Source organism: Apteryx rowi, unplaced genomic scaffold (assembly GCF_003343035.1).
Source record: "Apteryx rowi isolate R43461 unplaced genomic scaffold, aptRow1 scaffold_123, whole genome shotgun sequence".
Lineage (NCBI taxonomy): Eukaryota > Metazoa > Chordata > Aves > Apterygiformes > Apterygidae > Apteryx > Apteryx rowi.
The window spans coordinates 1,969,148-1,993,632 of NW_020447453.1; the positions used below are offsets into that span (position 1 = coordinate 1,969,148).

General features: G+C 38.6%; 1 protein-coding gene across 4 annotated transcripts in view; it reads right to left on the minus strand.

The window, feature by feature from the left end:
• Positions 1 to 5,962: 5,962 nt before the first annotated feature.
• Positions 5,963 to 24,485, minus strand: part of MCF2L (MCF.2 cell line derived transforming sequence like) — a 163,591-nt gene continuing 145,068 nt past the window's right edge. For 2 of the 4 annotated variants that reach the window (XM_026055314.1, XM_026055321.1), the window contains 16 exons: positions 21,671 to 21,786; positions 20,656 to 20,725; positions 18,907 to 18,999; positions 18,698 to 18,790; positions 17,083 to 17,208; positions 16,185 to 16,406; positions 15,530 to 15,622; positions 14,762 to 14,840; positions 14,550 to 14,616; positions 13,126 to 13,241; positions 11,469 to 11,528; positions 11,046 to 11,120; positions 7,437 to 7,564; positions 6,658 to 6,770; positions 6,423 to 6,526; positions 5,963 to 6,273 (listed from right to left, as the gene is read on the minus strand). In XM_026055314.1, the coding sequence (XP_025911099.1) occupies positions 6,179 to 6,273; positions 6,423 to 6,526; positions 6,658 to 6,770; positions 7,437 to 7,564; positions 11,046 to 11,120; positions 11,469 to 11,528; positions 13,126 to 13,241; positions 14,550 to 14,616; positions 14,762 to 14,840; positions 15,530 to 15,622; positions 16,185 to 16,406; positions 17,083 to 17,208; positions 18,698 to 18,790; positions 18,907 to 18,999; positions 20,656 to 20,725; positions 21,671 to 21,786 (1,650 nt within the window). In that variant the 3' untranslated portion in view covers positions 5,963 to 6,178. Of the gene's footprint in view, positions 6,274 to 6,422; positions 6,527 to 6,657; positions 6,771 to 7,436; positions 7,565 to 11,045; positions 11,121 to 11,468; positions 11,529 to 12,392; positions 12,480 to 13,125; positions 13,242 to 14,549; positions 14,617 to 14,761; positions 14,841 to 15,529; positions 15,623 to 16,184; positions 16,407 to 17,082; positions 17,209 to 18,697; positions 18,791 to 18,906; positions 19,000 to 20,655; positions 20,726 to 21,670; positions 21,787 to 24,485 lie in introns of all 4 variants that reach the window. The other 2 variants (XM_026055306.1, XM_026055329.1) reach the window with 2 other exon arrangements.

The window sequence follows — 24,485 nt, forward strand, 5'->3', positions numbered from 1 at the left end:
CTTCTTTCTTCATATTTCGCAGGTTCTGTGCATCCTTTATGGCTGGTACAGTATTTTCCCTCTGTCTTTCTTCCTCTGTTGCCACTGCTTAAGCCTGAAAGATTTTGCTTTTGCTGCTTGGGAATACAGGAAAACACTTTTATTATTTTCAGAGCCTACAGAGAAGCCCAAGTGCTGGCAACAACAGTCAGTGTGCAGTTCATATGGCGACGGTCTTTCTTCCAAGAAAAATTCATGTGATTAGATTCCATCAGGGATGACAAAGATGCCCATGCCCATGAGGAGAGTCACTGGGAATTCAGCAATCCCGGGACTTCAGCTCTTCTCTAAGTTACATTCATAGTAACATTAACTAACTTGATATTCACAGTTCTCTTCTCAAAGCTGTTTCCTACTAACTTCAAAGGGCCAGTTCTTTGGTTAGAGCTGTGTTACTTAAAGGAGATCTCACCTTCCTTCTTGTCTTAGTCCCCAGCTAGAGGACCAAGCTTTCCTTCCCCAGAGGATCCCTAAGTCTCCCATTGATTTTCTTTGTGTGATCTTGCTGTAGTACATGAGAATTATCTTGGTATTCTGCGCTATGAATCTCCTTGATACTGGAGGCTTCAGCCTTGACTTATATTTTCTGAGCAATTCTAAGAAAAAATAATCCGCTCTCCGACTAAAAGTAAATATATATTAAAACAAACAAACACCCCTTCTGTTCATGGGTGCTACTAGAATCAGTCTGGGGACAGCTGTTCAGGAAATATGATTTAGGGTGCTTTGTAGTGTATGCTTTTTGGATGTGTCAAAATTGCTTTATTTCCAAGTTGAGATTAAAGACATAAACATCAAAAATGTTAACAAAATGAAAAAAAAGTCTAAAAGCAGAAACATTATCCTGGAAGAAACGATGAGTTGATGTCTCTGAGCATACTAGTTTTTGTTCTTGTTTTGTTTCATACTAACATTTTCAGAGAAAAACTTACAGTTTTGCTATTTTTGGTTTGATATTTTAGGCTGAAGATAAGACAGGTATGAAAGCTTCTGGGAACAGTGCAACTTGATCTGATCTACCAGGTCACTGGTTATTTAAATGTGACTTTTCTGGTCAGTACTCAGTAACAATTAAAAAATTTTTCAATGGGTTCTATTTCAGAGAGACTGTAAGAGATCACGTGAGTGGACTGACATGGCTGAGTCTAGGTAAAAAGCATTAGGAAGAAGTCACCTCAGGAATTAATGGAAAATTCAACCTAAATCTCCAATAACAAGAGTAACCTGCCATCAATCATTTACCAAATTAATTAAGAAGAGCTCACCTTCTTTGCTTGCAAACCAAACCTGTGATCAAATCAATCATTTCCTATTTCTGTGGTACTAATAAAAAAAATATCAATATTATGCCACTAAACTTTGAAACAAATGATTTACTTTTTAGACTTCAAAAGAGAAATATTTATTTCTAGGAGAAAACTACTTCACATGCCTGTTTTACTGAGTTCTGTATCCCTATTCAGCAATTATTCTCACAAAGTGAGAGTAGAAGATGGGGAGAGGATATTTTTGTGCAAATTTTCATGACCATCTCTGAATATAAGTGCTTAAAAGTTCATTTCTATTTTTTAGTCTTGAGGTGGGTTATTTCTTCCTCTTCTTTTGCTGCCAGAGAATATCTGAAGATAACCAGATAACAAAGGAAACAAAAGACATAGAAAAGGCAGAGCAAAATACATTTAAAATAAAGGTAGTATGCTCCAAAGTTTGTCTGTTTAATGCCACCTATTTAGCTGGTAATAAGAAGTACTAGCTCTACTACAGACCTTTACTTGACTATTTCCTGAGACCATCACAGCCACAACACTACCACCAGCAAACATGTAGTCTTTTGAATGCAGGTGAGGACCTTGCTGCCTTGTCAGTTTATGTGAAATGAATACATATGAAAACCTGAAAGATGATTCATCGATTCACTTCAATTGATTTGCCAAAGACAATATTTCAGCACCAAACCAGCTAATCTTGGTTAAGTCCTTCAGAACGGAAACACAAACCTTTAGCCTTGATTTTCTACCACCATCTGTAGGCTGCTGCCGGTAGTGGTAGTGGTGCTCTGAACGAGTTGCAAAGCAGCCAAGCAAGCACATTGTCATACCTCAGCTTTTCTTTTATATAGGTCTCTTGTTGCTGTAGGGACTGAATTTCCATGGGGCATGCTGGCCTGTGTCCAAAGGGCTCTGAGCCAGAGAGATGCTGGGAGCGCTCCTCCCAGTTTGCCTTTCCCCTGGCTGCTTTGGGACTCTGGCCATGGCTTGGACTCTTGATTAGAAAACCTGAGGGGCCTGATCTTTCTGCTACGTTGGATAAGGAAATATTGCCCATTTGTCTTGTAGCCTGCTTTTCGTATACACCATGCTTCTTTTTGTTGCGGCTTTGTCTACATACCACACTGCCCCAAGATATTAAAAAGAAGACTTTAGCTTTGGCTGAGGACCTGTCACTGTGAATATCCCTTGGAGCTAGCAAAATGGTTGCAGCCCATCAATATTTTGGGGTGTTTTTTTTTTTTCTGTTTGTGTATGACTTGATATTTTGAGCTAACCACATGCAGCAGAGCATGAGCAGCCAAGGGAGGGCCCGGAGGACAAAGCAACTGTACCAGCATTTCTCTGGTTCCAGAAGACCCCCCCTGCCATGACACATATYGTTGCCCTGCACACCCCCTGCAGCTTCCCTGCTGCCTTTCGAGGGTGGTCCTTCACAGGAACAGCGCTGGCATTAAAGAGCCTGTCCGGCCACAGGGCCGTGTTCTGGTCTCGGTCCCGGCCAGTCCTGCGAGCAGCTCCGGTGGAAAACTGCCTGGGGAAGGGGAGATGATCAAGCCACTTCCTTGGGCTGGTCAGTGCAAGTCTGCCAGGGTGCTAGTGCTAGTGAGGAAGCGGGAGGGGAATTTGCTGCTCAGCTCACAAGAGCCTGATGGCAGCTACACAGCAGCTACTTCAATCACTGTCATGCGGCATTTTTCCTCATTAAAACACCTTTTATGCCCTGTATGCCTCACACCACTACAGTCACCAGTCCCATGCACCTGCCTCAAAAAATAACTCATCAGCTCTATATTCTCCCTCTTTTCCACCTTGTGATCTTTGGCCAGTGTGTTACACCCCCTCTTCCTGCAGCACTCTGCCAGCGCGCCAGTCTTGCAGTCTCTCGCCTTAGGCTGGGGCGATGAGCAGCTGCTCTGGTGCCTGGCCAGTTTGCAACAGAGCCTCCTTTGCCTCAGCAAGCCTGCAGTAAGGTGGGTGCAGAACATCATCATTTATACAGCTTGCCTTTCAGCATTGCAGAACAACAGCTCCAGTTAAATGAGTAAGAGCTGTTAAGTAAATCGGCAGTCAACCTGGGAAATGATACTGTTCATCTCCCTCAGTGTATTATTAGATATGTGCAAATTCACTTCCTACCAAGGCATGATGGTCCTTTAAGCCATTAACCCATGAACGTGCAAACACTTCACTCTTCAGATGCTGCAAGTGTGAACTCAGTTTCTCATTTCTCACCCAGCTGCAGCCATTGCCAGACAGACCTTCAACTCCCGCCAAGACCACAGGACCAAGAGAAGCGCGTGCATAAGGGGAACCATTGGATACAGGGCTGGCTTTGGAAAGCATACTAAAGGCATGCAGTCTTTCAAGAGCAGGGGAAGGGAATCAGTCTGATTATCTGGCATTAGTTTACATTTTTCATCTTCAATCTGTGGACATGTTTTAATTCCCTGTTCAAAAAAAAAAAAAAAAAAAAAAAAGAGAGAGAGATAGGACAACAAGGGTAAAAGTTTTTTTCTGAGATTGTCCAAAATGAGTGGGCAAAGGATCTGAACACGCTGACTCTGCCAAACATCACACTTTCTAGGCTTCCAACAGCTAGACAGACCTGATTTGTTGGTTCAAATCCATCAACCTATTTATGTTTTTATACTATCCCTATCAGAAGTTTTTAAGACCATGAGACAAAATAAAACACAGAGCATGTCTATATAGAAGGAATTCATCAGCAAGAAGTGCTGAAATTTATTCAAATTTTCATAGTTACAATAGAGACCTCTGACTTCAAAATTCTAATTCAAAACAGCAGTAGAAAAGGAAATGGTGAAATGGGTTGTATTAAAGTGCAATGATGTGTGTAAGATCATTGAAATAACAGAAATGAAGCTGTAGTGAGAAATGAAAGGACAGTCTCATCCTACCAGTGACAGCAATATATAAGTAAATTATTTTACAGATAATTTACAAAATAACTTACAAAGAAGACAAGCTGAATTTCTGCACATTGCCATTTCATTATTAAATAGCAGACTAAGCATTCCTGGCCAGCACAGTATTATATGGGATAATTAAAAAAGATCAGAGGATTTCTGTGTTGGAAAAGATGCCTGAAGTAAAACCCTGATCAGTCTTTATATTGCAGTATTGCAAGAAACCTAAGTATTTTTGAATTGTGAAGTGACATATTCAGCAGCATGAAGACTATAAATACATCTTTTACATTGATACATTATATCTACACACATATACATATCTACACACACACATATATATACACACACACACGTGCATATATATGTGTACATATAAGTGTTTCAGTTTGTGCTGACCACAGTCAGCTACATTTTGATTGTGTCTGGGACAGGGTTGCTTTTGCAACTCAGGAGTAAGATCATTCTTTAGAGGGTTTCTCCTTTAAGTTTTCTAAGCTGCAGCCTCTAAAAATCTCAATTTCTGGAATAAAAAAAAAAGACTTTGGGGCTCAGTCAGAGGATCTGATAATTAACAGCAGTTCTTGTTGACATAGTTTACTGTTACTTAGTGCTTTTGAAAAATGAAGCTCTTCCACATTATTTTTAAGTAATATGATAYATGAACCAGGTTAAAACATTTTCATATAAGTAAAAATATTTGAAAGATGGCAAGGAATGAATACAGTATTCCATACATTATAAGTACAAGCTTCTGTACTATTTGTAAGGATGAAGTGCAAGGAACACCTGACAACCTGAAAATTTACAACATTGGCAAGTTTAGCATTAGTCTTCCTCAAAAAAAAAAAAAAAAGTTGTCTATAGCAGAAATCTGACTCTTCTCTAATTTTTTTTTTATCCTGTCCTCCCCTTTTATAGAAAAATTATGTGATTGTTTTGTCTTTTTGCCTAAATCTGCAAAAGACACTATTGACTAAAAATGTTGGGTTTCTAGCCCTCAGAGGTTTGTCTGAATGAAGGCTCTTGACCCACAGTGCAACTGCAATAGTTTTCTTTGCCTCTAACTACATGCTAATTGATAGAGCTGAAGGTAACCATGCAATTGCAGATTATTAAGAAATTATTTAGTGAATACAAATGTTTGTTTCATCGTGCACTTGCATAAAGAAAAAAAAATACTACTAAATTGCCAAGGCTGTGTAAACACAGTGATCTTGGTAAAGAATTTTGTTGTGAAGTCAAAATGCCTCAGAAAACAGCCACCCCACAGCACACAGAAAAAGGTTGGAAAGGATAAAATGATGTTTTCTTTTGATGCTGTTGTGGTCAGTGAATTGGTCATTTCTGCATCACAAGCTCTAGGAAGTATTTTACTGCAGAAAAAGCCTCCCGAAGGCCCACAACAAAAGAAATGGCTGGGCCAAGCTTACTTCCTGGTTGCTGTAAGAGTCCCATTCACTGCATTGACCCAGATACATCCTTGGAAAAGGGTTTTTGGGAGGAGAAATTGTAAACTTAGATTTATGTTCCTTATACCTATCCTGTACAGTGATTGCTAATTTATTAATTTACAATAAGGAATTAGCACTGAACACATTTTGTTTGCTTACATTTGGATTCTGGCTGTTATGAAATGAAACCTGATTGCATATCTATGAGTAAATGTGTTTGATGCTAGCAGCTCTGGAGCTTCAGACTTCAGAGCAGAAGCCTCTACAAGACCTTATTTCAGATCTTTTAACTTTTATTTACAACTTCACATTCCATGCACTTTTCATTGGGATCTTCTGTGAGAACCTCTAAAAATCACCAATGAAAATATACAGAGTCAGCAACACAAAATAGGGGTTCTCCATTAGAGTCAAATGTTCAGAACTCTGCGCAAGATGACAAACTCCAGATTTCCACCTTCCCTGGAGGTGGGATGAAAATTTAACGTTAGCCCTTAATGTCTGAGAAGCTGGTGCTGCTGGCATTACAGCTATCACTGCAACTTGATGATGTGCTCAAAGTGCTGGAAGCAGTGCCTGATTCTGGGAAAGGGAAAAAGAAAGAGAAAGGAAAGAAAAAGAAACAAAACAAAAAAAAGTAATTGATTTTTTTCCATAACACTTTTTTTAAAAAAAAAAACCAATATGTATCTTTAAATAGACAATCATCTCATTTATTATGAATAGCCTACCAGAACTGCTTAAAGATTGAACTGATTTTGAATTGCCTATGAGCATCAGCAGATTGTTTGCTGGGATCCAACCTTCTCTACCAGTGCTCAGATTCTTTACAGACCTAAAAAAAGGAAAAAAAAAAAAAAAAAGTGTCAAACAGCTTCATTTAATGCCTCTGAAAGTTTTGCCCTAAACACCTGCCTTCCAACCACAGTTCCACGTATAAAAGTTTCCAAACACAAATTTGCATACCAAAGTCCATCCTCCCCTTCTCGAATCAGTTGAACTAGATCTCCACTTTTCACTGTAAATTCTTCAGAAACTCCTTTCTCATAATCAGTCACCACTGTATATTTACCAGGAGTCTAAATGCACACAGGGAAAAACACAAACAAATTATTTCCATTGAGTACTTTAACATACATTGCAGCTTTTGTTATGAAAATTATGGTACTTTACCCTTCTTGTTCTCTCTCATGCACATACATGCTGAAGACAGTATAAACATGTATAACTGAGAACCAATAAAACTTTGCTATTCAATTACACACAAATTCAGTACATGAATTCTCACGCCCTGAAGAATATTCTGTGAAATCTTTCCATTACAACAACTAACATTTCTGCAAAAAAAATTTGGAGAGAGAGAGAGAGAGAGAGAGAGAGAGAGAGAGAGAGAGAGAGAGAGAATGAGAATATAAGGGAAAAAAGTAATAAAAGAAAAAAAGCTGGTGAGCTAGAGACTTCCACACATACATTGTGGCACTACTGAGGAGGTGACTGAACACTTCATTACTTCTGTACTATGGCATAAGCAGTCACAGTCCCACTAGTCTGCAGGTACACAAAGGCACAGACGTAACTTCCCAACTCACAAATAAAAGGCTTATTTATGAAAAGGGATTATTTTCCCCTGCCCAAGAAATTTTGCCCAACTGAGGATTTCAAGGCAAGAAGCACTTTCCTTCCTGCCGGCTTCAAAAGCCTTCCTATATACTGTAATGAAAACATAGGAAAACATTTCTGGTTACCAGTTTCATCTCGCCTCCCCCTCCTCCTCCTTCCTCCTCCGCATCTGATGAATTCAGCGGATCTTCAGCACTAGACCAGCCGTCATTTTCTTCAGATGCATCAAGAGAATGAGATGTCTTAGCCCAACCTTGGTGGACAAACAGCCAACAGTTAACTTTGTTGCAGCATGCCACTGAGTGGGAAAAATGCTCTTCCCACTGAAAAGCACTTAAGTGATTAACATGAACAGGAGGAAAACCTTACGTAGGAAGTTATTACAACCTCTGCATGAAATTCACAGCTGGCACAAGTTGGCCCATTTTCATCAGAGTAAGTGGAGTTGTGGCAGGCACAGCAGTGTGAATTTGGCCCTTTGGATTTATGTAGAGGGGAACAGATGGGAAGAACACAAATTCCCAACTGAAAACACAGCTCTCTCCCCTGTACAAAGACAGATGAATGATRGATAGATGCTCTTTTTCTTGGGAGGAGGTAGAGAATGGAAACATGTACTCTATGGGAAGAGGATGAACACACACGGCTGTCACCCCAAGCAACCTAATCAGCCTGTTGGAACAGGAGATAGGTGAGTATTTTCTTATTCAAACTGTTGAACACTTATAGCTGTCAATAAATTCAATAGGAGCTACAGGCACTCTGTACTTCAACTGATGAACCAGCTTATTATTCAGGGGTACCCAGGGCTGACAACGATATTTAATCATGATGTTATCTTAGTGTTAAGTCATTGCACCAAACACCACAAGAACAATCTCCTGTCAAGTGCCAAGTGTTTTTTTCTCTCTCAGGGTGAAGTATTTCATTTATGAGCCTCAATCATGTCCAGAGTGCACAAAATCCTCTCCAAATAAAACTACAGTAAGTTTTACTAGTGGGATGCTTTTCACTGAGGTCAGCAACTGCTAATAAACACACCGAGCTTATAATGAAAGAAGTTATAATGAAGAGGACAAATATTTTTAAGTTAAGTTACACTGTGGTTCAGGACAAATAGTATCTATAATAAAACCAATGAAAAGAATGAAAGGAAGAACCAACCCTCAACTTTTATGTAACTATTAGTTAGGCTGAGAAAGAAACCAGCAGTTCTGCTTTTCACTGCTTCTGAGGMAGCTTATGCTTGCTGCATGGCTGGTCATGCTAGTGCATTAAAAAAAAAAAACAAAAAAAACACCTCCACACACCACCACCAACAAAAAAACCCTGCTGCAATATTATCATAGCAAAGCTAAAGCAAGCTAAGAAATCACACTCAGAGCACACCAAACTGAGTGGGTTTTTACCTCGCCTGCGCTGCTGGATGACCTGTACAAGATTAGMGGTACTGACCCATTTGGCCCTGTCCAGGGTTAGGCATGAATTTCCATCTGTGAAAAAACTGAGTAATAAATTCCTGCTGTATTCCATGCAAATGTCACTGGAAGCTCACGGGACACAGCTAAAATCCTTTCAATTACTTCCAAGCGAAGAACAACACAACAGAAGATAATTTGGCTGTTCATAATTGTTCCAAGCTCTCATTAGAAAACAGACCCAACAAGTTACACAAAAGAAAAGGAATGAAATCATTGTAACTGCTGTGCCTGTTGCATCACTCTCACTGGCCTGTTCATCTGGGACATGTTGGATAACAGYTCCTGTTTCTCAGACTCTTTCTTTTCATATATCGTGCTGATAGAGATAAGACCAGACCTGCCTGACCCTGCCACAACATTAGTGTTGCTAGTTCTCCTACAGGTTGGCACTTTAATTTTAAAAGCTAGTATAAAAAACATCTGATCCTGGGAGAAAAGTGACCCCTATGGTCATATTCATACTGGCTTACTACAGGCACCAAATTTATGCATGCTCATCTAATGTGTATGTGTGTATTTTGCACGATGTGACTAAATTAGAGCTCCCTATAAAGGCAGGGAATATAAGAAAATGGCAGAGTCTTGAGAAGAGTGAAGRTTATGCATAAATAAGCTTACAGTTGACGTGCCAGGAAAACCAAAAATTCATAAACTGCTTCTCTTCAGATTTGGGCCCACAGGCCTATCTTTGCAGAGACAGGATTTATCTGTGTGACTTGATTCTGTCACTAAGTCATTTTCCTTGAGCTCACTGCAACGTAAGTAGGAGTCAACATTCTGCTAATGGCACCCACTATATTATGTAAAAGGAAACAAGTGGTGGCAGTGCTCTCTACACAGACTATCATCTGGTGCAGTTTCATCCCCAGATGGCTGAGTTCACTGCCTGTTTATCTCCCTGAGCTGATGAAAGGGGAGAGATGAAGTGTCAGAAAAGAGACCAGAAGGTGCAAAAGAGAGAGGGGAATTACTAGATGTTTTTAATTCGTTTACTTGGTATAAGTTGTTTCCTAAAATGAGACTGCTAGAAAGGACAGCAAATAGAGAGGTCTATTCCGAGGATCCTAACAATTTTGTAGGAAATTAGCAATGATCAAGGACTCTCCCTCTGAGAAAATTCTGGTGTCTCTGGAAGAGGCCACAAACCCCTCTTTGCTTTCTGATAGCATTTTTAAGCCCTCAGGATTTCCATGATACCTGGAGATCTCAGAGGTTTGACTACTCCCTGTGGAGCATCGATGTTGTTGTAACTCCCACACCCCACACTTGCGGCGTTTCTGCATGTGCCTTGGCTGGGGTTGCATTCTCGGCTGCTCAGGCCAGGTTGGATGAAGCTGCTGGATGAAGTCTCCCCAGCACAGCAGCTGAACCAGCATGGTTTCCACAGGTGAGACAGTTAAAGACCAAGGCTGTGGAAACTTGTAGAAGAAGGAGATGACAGGGCTAGAACCAACTGAATCTTTAGGATATCTTCTAAAAGAGATGATGGTGGAAATAGAGCCAGGAAGAGACTGTCTACTTTCCTCCCTACTGTCTAGTTAATTGACCCAAGATTTCCACTCAAGCCTTTGCAACAGCCCTGCTAGCTAAATTTGGATGTTTCAACTGAAATGCTCTTTTACTCCTTGCCTAGCTGGAGGTTGGGAGGACAAGAGGCAGGCTGCTACTATGGGTTCAGTTAAGTCATCTGGGGTTAACAGGGTGGTGAAAGTTGCCTCCTATCACCCCCAAAAAAGAAGCAACAGGACTATGAATACAGTAATGAAATGTAGATCGAAAACAGAATAAGGCAATACAAATTTCACATGACAATGATGATCCCCACTCTTATTAAAATACACAAATTTGGGATTTTTCTTTCTTTTTTAAAAGTTAAATCCTCTCCACAAGGAGCACAGTGGATGGAGAATGCTAACTGGAAAACCATGTGCTTTATAGCAAGGTGAATACCACTGAAGTTCCATTAAATACCCAGCTTCTGGTTATTTCATCAGCAGAAAATTCATTTCCCACCACCCTCTTCTAAAAATAAAAGTTAGCCATGTGCTAACCTTGATGCCAAGGTAAAACTTTGACAAACTCACTATTAAAAACAATGTACACAGAAGCTGACACATCCATTTGGAAAATCCAGCTGATATCAATACTACTATGCACAACAGCATCATACTGGTATCTTCAGCTTTTTGATTTAATATATTACATGAGAGGTGTATGGATATTTGTGGAGTACAAGAAGTGGTAACACTCTACCTCTTAAACCAAAAGGAGTTGGGTCACTCACTACTTCATGTCGTTTAGCTTTTTTGTCAGGGCTGGTAGGAGAAGCTACAGGAGGATGAATAGGCAAAAAACACAGAAGAGAGAGATTGAAGAACTGGAAAAAAGAGAATAGGTGGATTGCATGCTAAATACCTTTGAGTTTACACTGGAAAACAAATGGATTTCTGTAATCACTCTAATTTTAATTGTTATTGGTCAAYTATAGCAAAAGGAGTTAATCATTCACATTATTTGAAGAAAAATGACAAATTTATTCTATAATAATAGATAAAAGTATATGCAAACTTTTCTAAATGAGTTAGGTATCAACTGAGTACAATTAATCTGAATTTCAGACAAATATCACCAGATTGAAACAATCCCTTTTATATAAGCCTAGTGCTACAGCAATACGTGGTCCTGTAAGAAGGATCATTGGCAATGTCTGGCTTTTAGCAGTAGGTGTTGGAGCTTCTGTCAAGGCAAGCAGGGAATATTAGTGCTCACCTCATTAGTATTTAGAATATTTAGATATGCAACCCTGTAGTCTCTCTAGAAACAACTCAAAGGTAATCAGGTTTTAAAAAGACATTTTGAAAAGATGCTTGGGAAAAAAAATAATCATGCTCTTGAACAAGTGTCATCATCTTAGTGCAATTCAGACTGTTCAAAGATAGCTGTTCAAAGCAAGAAGTGAATGTATCAGTGCAGTTACTTGGCAAGAGGAAGCAAGAAAGCTCTCAGACTCCTATTGCCTGTTTCAGCAACAAAAAGGACCTTTTTTGGAAGCATAGGGAAATTCTTATTCATTTCTGTATCTAGCAAAAGAATATCATAATAAACATTCTGCCATAGTCATGCTTTGGGAGTTCGTTAACAAGGGAAGCTAATACGAAAATACTCTAGTAAAACCTTGATTCCTTTTTGCCAAGTGTGGGTGCATCTGGGACAGATCCACTGAAGCTAGAAGCAGGCCAGGCATTTGATATGAAGATAACTTCCTTCGCCTAGGCTTCGTACAGGAGTGGGGCACTCTAAGCTCCTTCCTAGGCCTCGACAGCAAGAGCGGAGGCATTAGAATCTGCCTTCCTTCCCTCACACCTCCTACAACTCCTCTTTTCTAAGCTGCATCTCCCTCTCCCACTGTGGAGCCAGTTTCTTTTGAAGTCTCCCTGTCAGCATCTGTGATTCAGGAACCTACCCGGAACGCAGGAGAACAAGCTAATACAACACTGACAGAATATACATGAACCTGTTACACTACACATACATACACACAAAGGGATGTGCCAATTGCAGCCTTAAATAGGAAAAAAATCTAGCTTTTTAAAAAATTACCTTTCTGATTTTTGAGGTTAGTAAAGCCTTGCAGCGTAAAGCGCTTTTTTGACAGTGTAGGGCATTCTGAGGTAGAGCTAGTGTCATCTACAAAGGAAAAGAGAGACACAGAAAGAAAGGGGAGAAGCCCAAGAAAAGGTTGAGGCAACAAATCATTCACAGCCCTGCCAGGGAACCAGCACCTAAGGAGGAGAAAGAATAACCAAAAGTCCAGACACAACAAAAGAACCTAAATGCTATTATTCTCACTGCRCAGTGGTTTATGTTATCGCTAGGCCAGTAAATAATTGCAGCAATGAGAATCAWATCTCAAGAAATAAAACACTCTGCTGGATGAATTCCTTGGCACTAGCTGTTCTGAAGACAACAGCTCAGAAGCCAATTGGTCAGCTCTAAGGGAAGACCTACTGCAGAGTCAGGCCTCATAACCCATAGTTCCCATCTCCTTTTGGCTGTCCCTCATCCTCAGTCAACGAGGTGGCTTTGGGCCTGTCCATGCCATACAGGGAACGCAGCAACCCCGGAGCTAAGTGCAGACAGGACCAGCATGCTCATGCAGCACCTTGTGGGTGGGCTGCTTTAGGTCTGATAGCAGCAAAGACAAGCTCGCTCAGGTATAAGGTTGAATTTACCTGCACTACCATGGCTATGCTTTGGGTGGATCTGCCTGGGTATCTGCAGCGTAGACATGCTCTTCACATCTAGGGATTACAGCATGTACGTGTAATCTCACCTTTGCCTTTCTCAGGGTACTTTGGTGCTACTGTGGTGCCATAACCTTCCGGACTCGTGAGATCAGCTTTTCTCTCTTCCAGTTTTCTTATGTTTCTAACGTTGTTCTGTGAAGGACTGTTCATTGGAAGAAAATTAAGACAATCAATCCGTTTCCAGCAAATTTGGGTCTGAACAAGGGTGATGAGCTTGTGTCACTGGCATGCAGATATATAAGCTGAAAACTGTTTCTTAGCTACTTCTCAGCTCATAGCTTCCAGAATTGAAGAAGTCACTAATGACTGTGCACAGAAAGACCATGACCGGGTACGAAGGAGAGGCTACAGCTGCAGGAGCAACCAAAGACAGCTCAGAACAGCTTCCACTCCCCCTCAACCACAGAGGCACATTCTGTGCTGACAGCTTCCTCCCCAGTGTGTCAAGAAAAGGAAAGGAATAAAATCTGCCTCTTGCATGCTCTGAATACATGAAACAGACAAGGGATGAACCAAAAACACAGGCTGAGTCCTGCAATTGGATTCCCATCACACTTCAGTTTGGGAATGGAAGGGAGAAAGCCACCTCACAAATACTATACATTTGGGGAATCTCTCTGACTGATAAGCAGATGCATAAAACAGGCAGGGCAGAGAGCTACTGACACAGATTTGAGTATACATCATGTGGAAATGACTAAGATCATAAACACATGGGCTCATGGGTAAAGCCTATACATATGCAGGTACACATACATCATGAAAAAAGAGTGAGTAGCAGAGGACTGAAAGAGGGATCAGAAAAGGGCAGAGCAGTGGGATGGAGCAGAAGAATATATTTATATAGGTTGGCAGGGTGAAAGTTAAAAGAAATAAAAGGAAAAAAGAAAAGAAAGAAAGAAAGAAAAAAAAAAAAGCTTGAATTGGAACTTGGACACTGGAGGAATGAACACATCATTTAGTAAAAAAGAGCAGAAGCTGGAAGAAAAGAACCAGAAACACAGGAAAGAGAGAATGCACTGAAAAGGACACAAAGAAAGAWAACATAAAATTTATATAGGAAAAAAGAACAACATAAATCAAGCGAGGGAAAAAAAACAGGGAAGGAAGGAAAAGGCATCTCCACATAACTCTCTCATCTGGCATTTAAAGTATGTAATTAGCTATTCGACAAATAATGATATAATACCACCAAGATTTTGGCCAGCACAGAAAATTACTAATCTGCACTGTTCTCCAGCAGCTGGCAAGGCCAATGCCACTGCTGCTCAACTTCACAAATCTGGAGAGGTGTAAACCCCAAGCTCTACAACTTTATATTAGAAAGAGACCTGAAAACCCTAAAATATAAGGGTCAGCATTAAGGGACATAAGCAATGAAGAACTGCAAAGTGAATGTGTTAATATATTTGCAAGACRGCTAGGCTGATTTGATGATATATTTACTCACCTTGTACAAGATGTTGCTGGTAGAGGTAAACTGTGTGTTTGTTCTAGCGTCCTGTGTTGACTAGCTTCTGTAACGGAGAAAAGAAAAAGAAATATTAAACTGATTTGTCTTCTGAGCTTTTAATTTTTACAGTCCTACACAGTGAGTATATCCAGGGTAGGTAGGTTTGGAAACTCAAGGGGAAAAGAGATAAAAAGCCCAAAATATTTTACCTCTGCATGCCTGCAGTTGACTAGTCAGCACTTTTCTTATTTCATTTACCCAAGTAGCTTTAACTTCAGGAGTTGGTGCCTACCCGAAAATACATACAAGCGGACATCAAGCACAGAATACTTGTTACACAAAAAGCTGCATGCCAAAGCCCAACCTCAGAGGAATYCTTCAAGGGGGACAGCTGGAACCTTCTCTCTAGCTCTTAATCAAAAAGATGCTATTTGTAAGATTTTGACCATGGTGAGGCAGGGAGCTGTGCGCTTTGTACTGTCAGCTCCCTGCTCCCGACACACCACTATTCCTGTGAGAATAGCAAAGGTGTATACAGTTGATTTTGAAATGTTGCCAAGTCTTTTTTTTTTTTCCCCTGTTGTAAAAATTCTTACCCTGCAAACACACATTGTTTCACATGCCTGAGTAATATTACTATAACCAGTGGGATTCCAGAGATGTAAACTTATAAGTTCTTCCAGGATCAATGTTCACCCTGCACAGTTTTATTCCATTTTTTCAACTGATGAATTTAATATTACAGTCACTACTACAGTTAGTAGCATTCCCACATGGCTATTATAAAACATGACTTTTTTTTTTCTTTGCAGAAGACTCTGCAATTGAAATATATAATTTAAAAAGMTGTTTATGAATTAACCTATTCACTGTTTTCTTCCCTTTTTGCTTCACTGTTTATTAGTGATATAACAAACGAAAATAACCTAGATCCTCTTAGGGTTATTTATTTATTTAAAGTAGCAACATGTTTTTACCTGTATGATATAAACTTCTTCCCTTGCATTATACCAGATTTCAAATTTCTTTGCATCACCTTTCACATTTTCTGTTATTCCAACTGCTGCCATCTGGAAGCAAAGAAAACGGAAGCTGACCTACCAAATTGCAATTAAGATAACAACAGAAGCAGAAGTTTACTGGTGTTATTTGGTAATTTTTTTTTCCTGAAAAGCAAAACCACATTTAACTGCTTGCTCAAGTAAAAAGAATAACCAACAACACATGATCCGTATGCTGAACGCATGAGATTTCCTGCTTTATGTCAGCTTGGCTACCTCAGAGGGAAGAACAGTTTAATTAGGTTAAATTGAGACTGACCCACAAGGAAAACTGCCAGACCTTCTTTCTGTTTTATACTATCTTACTCTACCCATGATTTCATTTTCTGTGTGATTAATGCAATCTGCCATTCAGTCAGAATAACATGGTTTGGATTTTCTCAAAGCAGAGTTTTTTCCCCCCTCTGGCTCTTTAACAGAGAACATAAAATGACACAGAACTGCAGCACCAGTCAAATTTGCCTCAAATGGCAAAGCTATATTGCACCTGCACTGACAAAAAATAAAATGTTGTATTACTGCAACCTAAGCCCTCAGTACCACTACCTTACCAGACTGCTCAGTGTCTTACATTTAAGGAGTGTTTATAGCTATAGGAAGGTGCTTTCTCATATCCCTCTCCATTTTCTTCTCTCTTTTTACAGAACAGCACTGCTTTCTCATGGAGGAACAGGTGTCGCTGCATTGGCTTGAAGCGTGCCAAATCCTTCACCTTCGAGTGACCCTTTTTATGATCAGTCCAGACACTGAAGGATCCCTGCATTAAAAGCTTGCCCAGCTCATTCAGGTTTCCCTGGAAGAAAAGAAGAAAAAAAAAGTGATATTTATAACTACAAAGAGATAGCATCAGACAGTACATCAGACGCGTACTCTGAACAGGTCTTYACAAGTTCTGTTGTTCCAAGTGATCTCTCACATCAGTGTTTATGCCCGGTTTTGAAAGGTAGTAAAACTATAGTCAGTGGCAGATTTTTATGCTTAATTTTCTCCCTCCCCTCCGTTGCTGAGGCAGGATTTTATGTTCGAGAACACCAGTAGCAAAGATACAGAGGTGTACACATGGAAGGAGGGGGAAGCACAATACACATATTTGGTTTTTCAGAACTTCACTTCAAGGCTTCTAGCAGTTCTTTTAGTGGAAGTTTCGGGTGTAGTTTTACACACGGGAGCCATGACTAGGTTTTTACATCCACCTGGCAGTAGCCCAAAACAGACTAAAACAGCCTCTTCATAACTTCTGTTTCTAACTTGGTGTCAAGTAGATCAAAGGAAGAAAAGCGGGGTAGACAGGCAGCAAAATATTATTCATAGCAGGAAAACGTGAGTATCGAGAGATCCATTTTCCATTATTTTCATTATACAATTCAGTAAAAGGCACCTTTGTAAAACACTCTTCTCATTATTAGCACACAGTATGGGATATGTTGAATATAGGTATGCAAGAAAGATAATAAAATGCTGTTACTCACATCATAGCCAGTAATGGCTATCTGGTGCATAGAATCATTGACTGCTTTGAGAATACCCAGTATAGAAGTTAATGCCTCTTGAAGATCTTCAGCACCTTCACAGTTCTTACTATATTTCAGCATTTCCTAACGGTGCGGGGAACGACAACATATTTACTTAGTTTTGGAAACAGCAGTATCKAGGAACGTTCAAATTTTAACACCAACCATGGGCTATGTTTTTAAAGTTATCCAGTAAAGTGTTATACCAGGGAGCTAGTGGATTAAACAGCAGCTGGAACTCAGAAGACCCCCAAAGTTTTACCCCCCACATTTATTGCTAATTAGCCCTAAAATATTTCAATCATATGATTTTTATAAGTGCTACCTAAGAATTTTACAAGACTAATTTTGCAAACATTTTTCATCAAAATTGCTAAAATTGCATGTATTCTTGTTACTTTTTTTAAATGAACAAATGCAAAAACTTAGGCAAATTTTATTTATTATTTGAATGATAGTAATATCTGGGATGCTAGTCACAGATCTAAACTTACTGCTTTGAGAATGCTCTACACATTTAAAAAGGCATTCCCTCTCCAAAAAGAGTTTACTGGTGAAGCTGCAAAAGAAATCTTAATCCAAGGGCCCTGATCCTGCAATTTGATCCAAACAAACATAGCTGCAAGTCCACGTGGAGCCCCACAGACTTGACAGGGGATGACATAGGAGAAGACGCATTTACTCATGGAGGTCAGGTTGCAGGAACTGAAGATATTTTAAGTCAAAAACATTTTAAGTACTCCTTTCTTCATATAAGCATAATATAATTAATTCTGTAAAGTTATTAACTTTAAATGAGTTTTGTCAAGAGCAAATTTGGGACAAAGTAATTTTTTAAAACTACCGTTAAATACAATTATTGAAACTTGCATCTCTGTGTGAAATATTTTTTAAAAACAAGCTGTTTTCAGACATTTGCATGCTAAAAATTTTTGGTGGCAAAAAGCTTGGACATTCATTTTTAAATTTGTAATAGCATATTCCTCTCATTTTGCACTCTCAGTTTAGTATATTTAAATGAATCGCAGTGGCATCTTTCCTAAAAATACCATCCGGTCCTGTCAGTTAAAAAGCTTTCTTAAAAAATGCTTTCTTAAAAAGCATTTCTTAAATACATTTCCCAGAAACCTGAGCAGCTTTGGAGACTGAGATTAACTTGAGGATACCTTCTGGGTGCAGTCTCAAAGCCAGCAAGGCAAATTCCTGTAATGTGCAGGAGGCCACTGACAACTAACAAGCAATTCAGACAGTCTTTTCTTTTTTGCGAAAATTTCTTGGTCCTTTTGTYTCCCCTAGTCAACTTTCTCATCTTCTTCAGCAGAAATATAAAGGCAAAAAGTTAGACAAGGTATCACTGTGGCAACATTTGCCTGTCAGCTTTGCCTAGGAGTTTTTTGGCTGAAATAGAAAAGAACTGAGCAAGAAGTTGCTAGACTGGGATTTGTCTCTGTTCTGATTTATATGGCTCTGCTGAGAGGAGTAGCATAAAAAAAGAAGACAACCCCCCCCCCACAATCCCCCCCTCCCACCCCTGCACAAAGTATACTCTACAATACTGTTCCATAAAACATACCTTTAGCAATAACTGGTATTTGGTTATTCTTTGAACAGGTTTCAGCAAGTATGAGTCCAAACTCAGCTTGTGATCAAGTTTCCTTTGACATTCCTGTGATCAGTGTTGGATTTCATTAGTACACAAAGCAATATCTTTTGTCATTCATTCTTGAGATAAAAGATGAAATTTAAAAACACAAATATTTTTAGAGACTCAAAGCAGCATACCTGAAAGAATATGGAATCTGAAAACTGCCTCCACAAACTTTCAGATCGGGGTTTATTTTGGCAGTATTTTTCATAAATCTGGAAATCTTCCATCTGAAATTGGAGAGAAGAGCAAAAAATTAATAAATTATTGTGATTCTAACAGACACAGTCCTTAAGAAAGTATAATTCCTTGGTGCATTACAAGCAAAAAAATTCAAAAATATTTGTAATGGTTATTAATTTTGCACACAGAATTTCAGAACAAAATACTCCCGCTAATTTTCGCTTCAGTTGAATGGTAAGCACCTTACAAAGAATCACATATTACATTCACAAATATATTTAAGTTACCATATGAAAATACAGGATCTTTATATTAACACTCAATCTTGAGTCACTGTCTGTGCAACTTTTTTTTAAAAATCTTTGCTCTTTTTTCATTATAGATTTGTATTTTATAAACGTGTGGTTCACTGAAAGTGGTACTAAGGTAGACCAAGCAATTGGTTGCACATTATCACTTCAACACTCTCTTCAAATTTTGCTATTTGTTATTCATGACTGCTTATGTCTGCTTACACTAGTCACATACCATTCTTGCTGCTCCCAGTGACTCGTGCGTATAAGCAAGCTATTAATTTCATACGCTTATTCATGAAAATTTTCACTTTCTGGGTGAAATATCTTACAGAGGGACAGTCCAAGATTTTTATTGCCTCTCAGCTCAGTCCCCTAAATTGAACCTAAATAGGATTTTGTCTTAATGTTATGCATGTCTTCTCTGTAGTGGTTACTTTCATTTTGAAAATAAATAAATAAATAAATAAAAATCTAAGGTTATATTTTAAAAAATCCCACAGAAGTCATAAACATGGGTTTTATATACACTCGAAAGTCATCTGCACAGCTCCACCATCACCTCATTACAATCCTAGACATGGCCTCCCAGTCCCCTTTCTGAGCCTGCAGGAAACCCACTGCCCCGCATCTGTTCTCACGCATTTGCCACTGCCTTTGAATAAGATAGTAACTGAATAGCACCACTACAGCTTTTGTGGAAAGAAGAAGGAACTAAGGCTGTGCTGCAAATGTTATCGTAACTATAGATTCAATGGAAAGGCTGGGTAGGAAATCAGCAAGCACAGAAGTACCTTTGTCCCTCAGTTTTAGGAAACACCATCTTCGCATCATGTGGCCATAAATAACAGAGGGAGGGAGGGCTCCTTCCAGGAATTTTAGAGTATTAATGCATATGAACAACAAAAGAGATTGATCTCCATAAACAGATTCCTAATTAGCTGTAAATATACTAAGAGTGAGACTCATTGTTTTATAAATGTCAGTTTAATTCTGTCATAACTTTCAATTTTCACAATAAAAATATTTTGAACTTACTCTGTTGAGGTGTAATCTTTAAAGAAACTTAAAATGAACTAAAATTTCCAGGAAGGAAATCAAGTAAACCAACCATTTATAGTGATGCAAAATGGATGCAATGCACAACTCACCTTTATGCTTTTCTAATGGCAACTTTAATAAATCAGTTCTTTTTCGACATGGTAGCAGCTCTTTCTAACCAAATGAATTACCCAAGGCAGCTGAAAATATCCCCAACTTCAATTAACAACGACTTGTGTAACTACGCGTTATCTGTTCAGGCTAAATGAAGGGGAGCTGGCAATTATTACATGAAAAATCTCTCTCATCTGTACAATCTTAGATGAGCTTATGAATGAAATGCTAGCAAAAGACATTTACGATACATACCTGATCCAGAAAACACCGTCCTACTAGTTCTGGGTATTCTACATAATTTTCTAGTTCTCTCAAGAATATTCTACGAGGAAGAAGAATTTCTTAGAGCATATGATAAAAAAAAAAGTTGTAGTAAAAGTTCACATTCTTGCAATTCATTTTCTAAACTGTTGGAAATAAGAGTTGTATTTTTGTTCTATACAACTAAAGAAAAGTCTCCTAGACCATGTATTTAAAACAAGAAACATTCTGACCAATTTCTTTTAGCTCACAACTGAAACCAAATATAAGATATTGGTGAAAATAAGTTTTCGTTCCCTAACCATACCTATCTAGCAGTAGGATTTGTACAGTTTAAGTGTTTGCTGTTTTTTGTTTTTCCTTTCAAATACTACCAAACACCACAAAGAAAAAAGACAAAAAAAATCCAACAGTGGCAAAAGTTACAGTTCAGTTTTGCCTGAATAAGAAATAACTATTTAATACACTTAATTGTTCTTGAAAATACTTCTTTTCTACCAACTTAAATATTATCCTGTGAAGAAATATCTCACTGGCAGGAGGGATTCAAACCTGAGACAGAGGTCACTCAATTATAAAATTAAACAGCCTCAGTCAGACATAAGAGTATTGAGAGGTTGCGGCTTAGGATAATAGTTTATTTTCCATAGCAAGTTTCAATAAAAACAAACAACCAAAATCTCCCCAAACAAACCTTGCTTTAATTAGCCTGTAATCAAAATCACAATACCTTTCTTCAGGAAAATGAGCACAATGAAAAAATACTACTTGTGTTCTGCAAATATTTGAGTAAAATTTCACACAGCTTATCTTTTGTACATACTCTTCCTCTCCTATGCAATATGAATTTTGGTAAGCTAAACAGCCAGATGGGACTCAGTAAGGATCTTCCAGCAATTTTATTCAGATCGAAAGAAGCAGTATAAGAAACCTTGTGGTAAATGTAAAGTATCTGCCCATTGAAATGCCTTTTTTTTTTTTTTTTATAACTGAATGCAAATCTCACCTGTTGTGAAAGTGATAAATTTCCTCCATATTCCCAAACAAAATATCCTTCTTATTTTGGAGCTCTGGTGGAATAAGATGAGCCATTAAGGGGTTGTCCATCTCTGCAGCATACCCCTAGAGCACAGGAGAGAGGCACACTGATTATCTCCATTTAGTCCCAGTACCTCTCCCTCTCCAACAAGGCAGTCTGCCTGCAGGCTGATAAACAGCCAAGAAAGAGTTCAGTATTAATCATGAAATAAGTCTACTAATTTGGTTTTTCCATCAGTCCAGTAAGACACACCTACAAGCCTTTGGAAAGACAATTTGAATAATTACTGTAATTCTTCATTAAGCAAGGCAAAGGCTGCAATCATTGCCACCAAGCAACAGCTAGGTATTCCCATACTGCTTGAAAGTCAGTTTACACTTTTTCCATTAGACTTTCCACAGCTGAGTTTAAAGCCACAATTTCAGTATACATGCAAACCTACACGCTCGTCTTAGCTACAGTCACCTTGTTCCCTCATATCAATAACTACTTCTGCAGGCAACAGGAACAATTAAGCTGCAAATTCTATCTTTAAGATATTTTCATTAGATTTGGCACTAAGTCATTACTTCAGATTCAGACATCTTCCACTTGTCATATAAGGCCACATCCTCTTGCCTGTGCATCTGGCACTAAACAGGAGAAGAGGGCACACAGGTGTCTTTAGTCCAGGACTCTTCTCCTCTGCTCCTGAGGCTGCTTATCTATTCCTCTGCAGTGATCTCCAGACGATTTAAATAAACAAGAAGGAAAACTCTCCCCCATGCCTGCCTGACTAGTAAGTTGTAAATGTGTTGTAAGTAATAAACACAGCAAGTCTGCTGGAACATCTTGATTTAATGGCAATCTACTGATATCTGCGCGTTTTAGACTCTCATATGACTGGTACTGCAGTCGCCTTCTCAAACACAAAATCAGAGGTCCCTCAGGTAAAACAACTTCCTTTGAGTTTAACAAGGGGAACTGAACCAAACCAAGCCTTCTGAATTTCAGTTACTATAAACTGGAGAACAGATGTTAGGAACAATGCAAGACCCATCTATTCCTGGATTAAATAGCGGATTTCTTAATTTAAGACTTACTAAAGAAAAATGATGTGATCTACTTTAGATTTTGATTTATTTATTTATTTTTACAACCATCATGGACAAGGTGGTCATGGAAAAACTACTGCATTAATTACATTGATTTATAATAAACTGCACTGAATTACAACAAATTGACTACTTAAATTAAATGGAAGGATAAGTGAAAGTGCACCTACAACCAAGACTTTCATTTTCAAAGTTATGTAACTACAAAAAGTAGGAGAACTAGCTGGTAAAGTTAGCTAGCCTGAAGAGTGTGAAGGCTTAGTTAGGAAAGTGATGGGATTTCTTTTTTTTTTTTTTTTTTTTTTTTTTTTACAAGTCAAAAAAATTTTTTTTAAAATCTGGACGTCATATCTCAAGCACAAGACAAAAGAAAAACAACACTGTAGGAAACTATGCCAGACCTCATGGGATAAATAACCATTGCTCCCTCTCCCATGTCTCTGCCCCAAAACAGGAAAAAGAAAAGGCTGAAAGGAAAACAAAAAGTAGTATTTTGAGAAGACCGAAAGTGCAGCCTTAAAAAAAGATAATAACATTCAATCATTTACATAAAATGGAGTTAAAAAAAAAAAAAACAGGGAAAGAAGAACTAGGAACACCATGCAGCTTGTGCTGCATGCTTTATTTAAAAACAATCAGAAACAGCCTCCATAGGAAGAGAACACTTCATTTCCCTTTGAAGCAAGTATGATGTTGAATATAGCAGCAAAGGTAGAATTGGCTTAAAGAGGGAGAAAGCAACTCAACTGAGATGAAAACAAAAAACTTAGAGAGCTCAGTACTTTAGAATTTTGAAAAAAAGTGTAAAATCCATACATTAACAAAAAGCTTTTAACAAATCTTTCACTTCAGTCTGGTGTAGTATTTATGTTTTAAAATTCAGTATAAAAAACTTCATATTTTACTACCTATATAGTACTTGTATTTTTTATTTTTTTTAAAAAAGAGGTAAACTATCCAGGCAGCCACAAAGATCATTAATCTTACCTCAATAGTATACAAGGCTTTGCTACGTCTTGCCTTTGAAAACTGCTCTAAAAGTATGGATGTAAATGGAAAAAAGAATAGAATGCAATATCCCAAAATAGACTAGGTCAATATTTTGCTCCAATAAAATTACTGGATTTCACAGGCTAAAATGGGATGACCACAGTTATTAATGAAATCACGGCTCAGATGAAAGCATCTAAAGGAATTTCCCAGTGATTGATCTTGGGGACTGCAATTTTCCACTGGAATCCTTGGCAGAGAGAAAAAGCATGGTGACGAAATGTGATGTAATATTAGGAGACACTGTCCATATAGAGGAGTATCAGGTCATTGTACAGGAAAAATGAAAAGATTATAGAGCAGGAGAAAAAAAGGAATTGGGAGAACAGCCAACGCTAGAGATGAATAACTATCATTACTCAAAACCTGGAAAAGTGCCATTGAACAAGATATCAGCAAGGATCTGATTCAGAATTATTGTTGGCAGTTCTGATCACTCAAGTTCAAGAGAGATTAACCCCAAACTGCAAGAGGTGTATTTGGCATGGTCAAAGTACTGGAGAGTCTATCACACTGGCAGAATACTAAGAGAGTTCAGTCTAGCAAGACAAAGGATGCACTATATTCTACATAAAACAAGAATAAGTACTAGAGCAACAGAAAGACAGAAAGACAGATTCTGCAACAGCTCTCCAGCA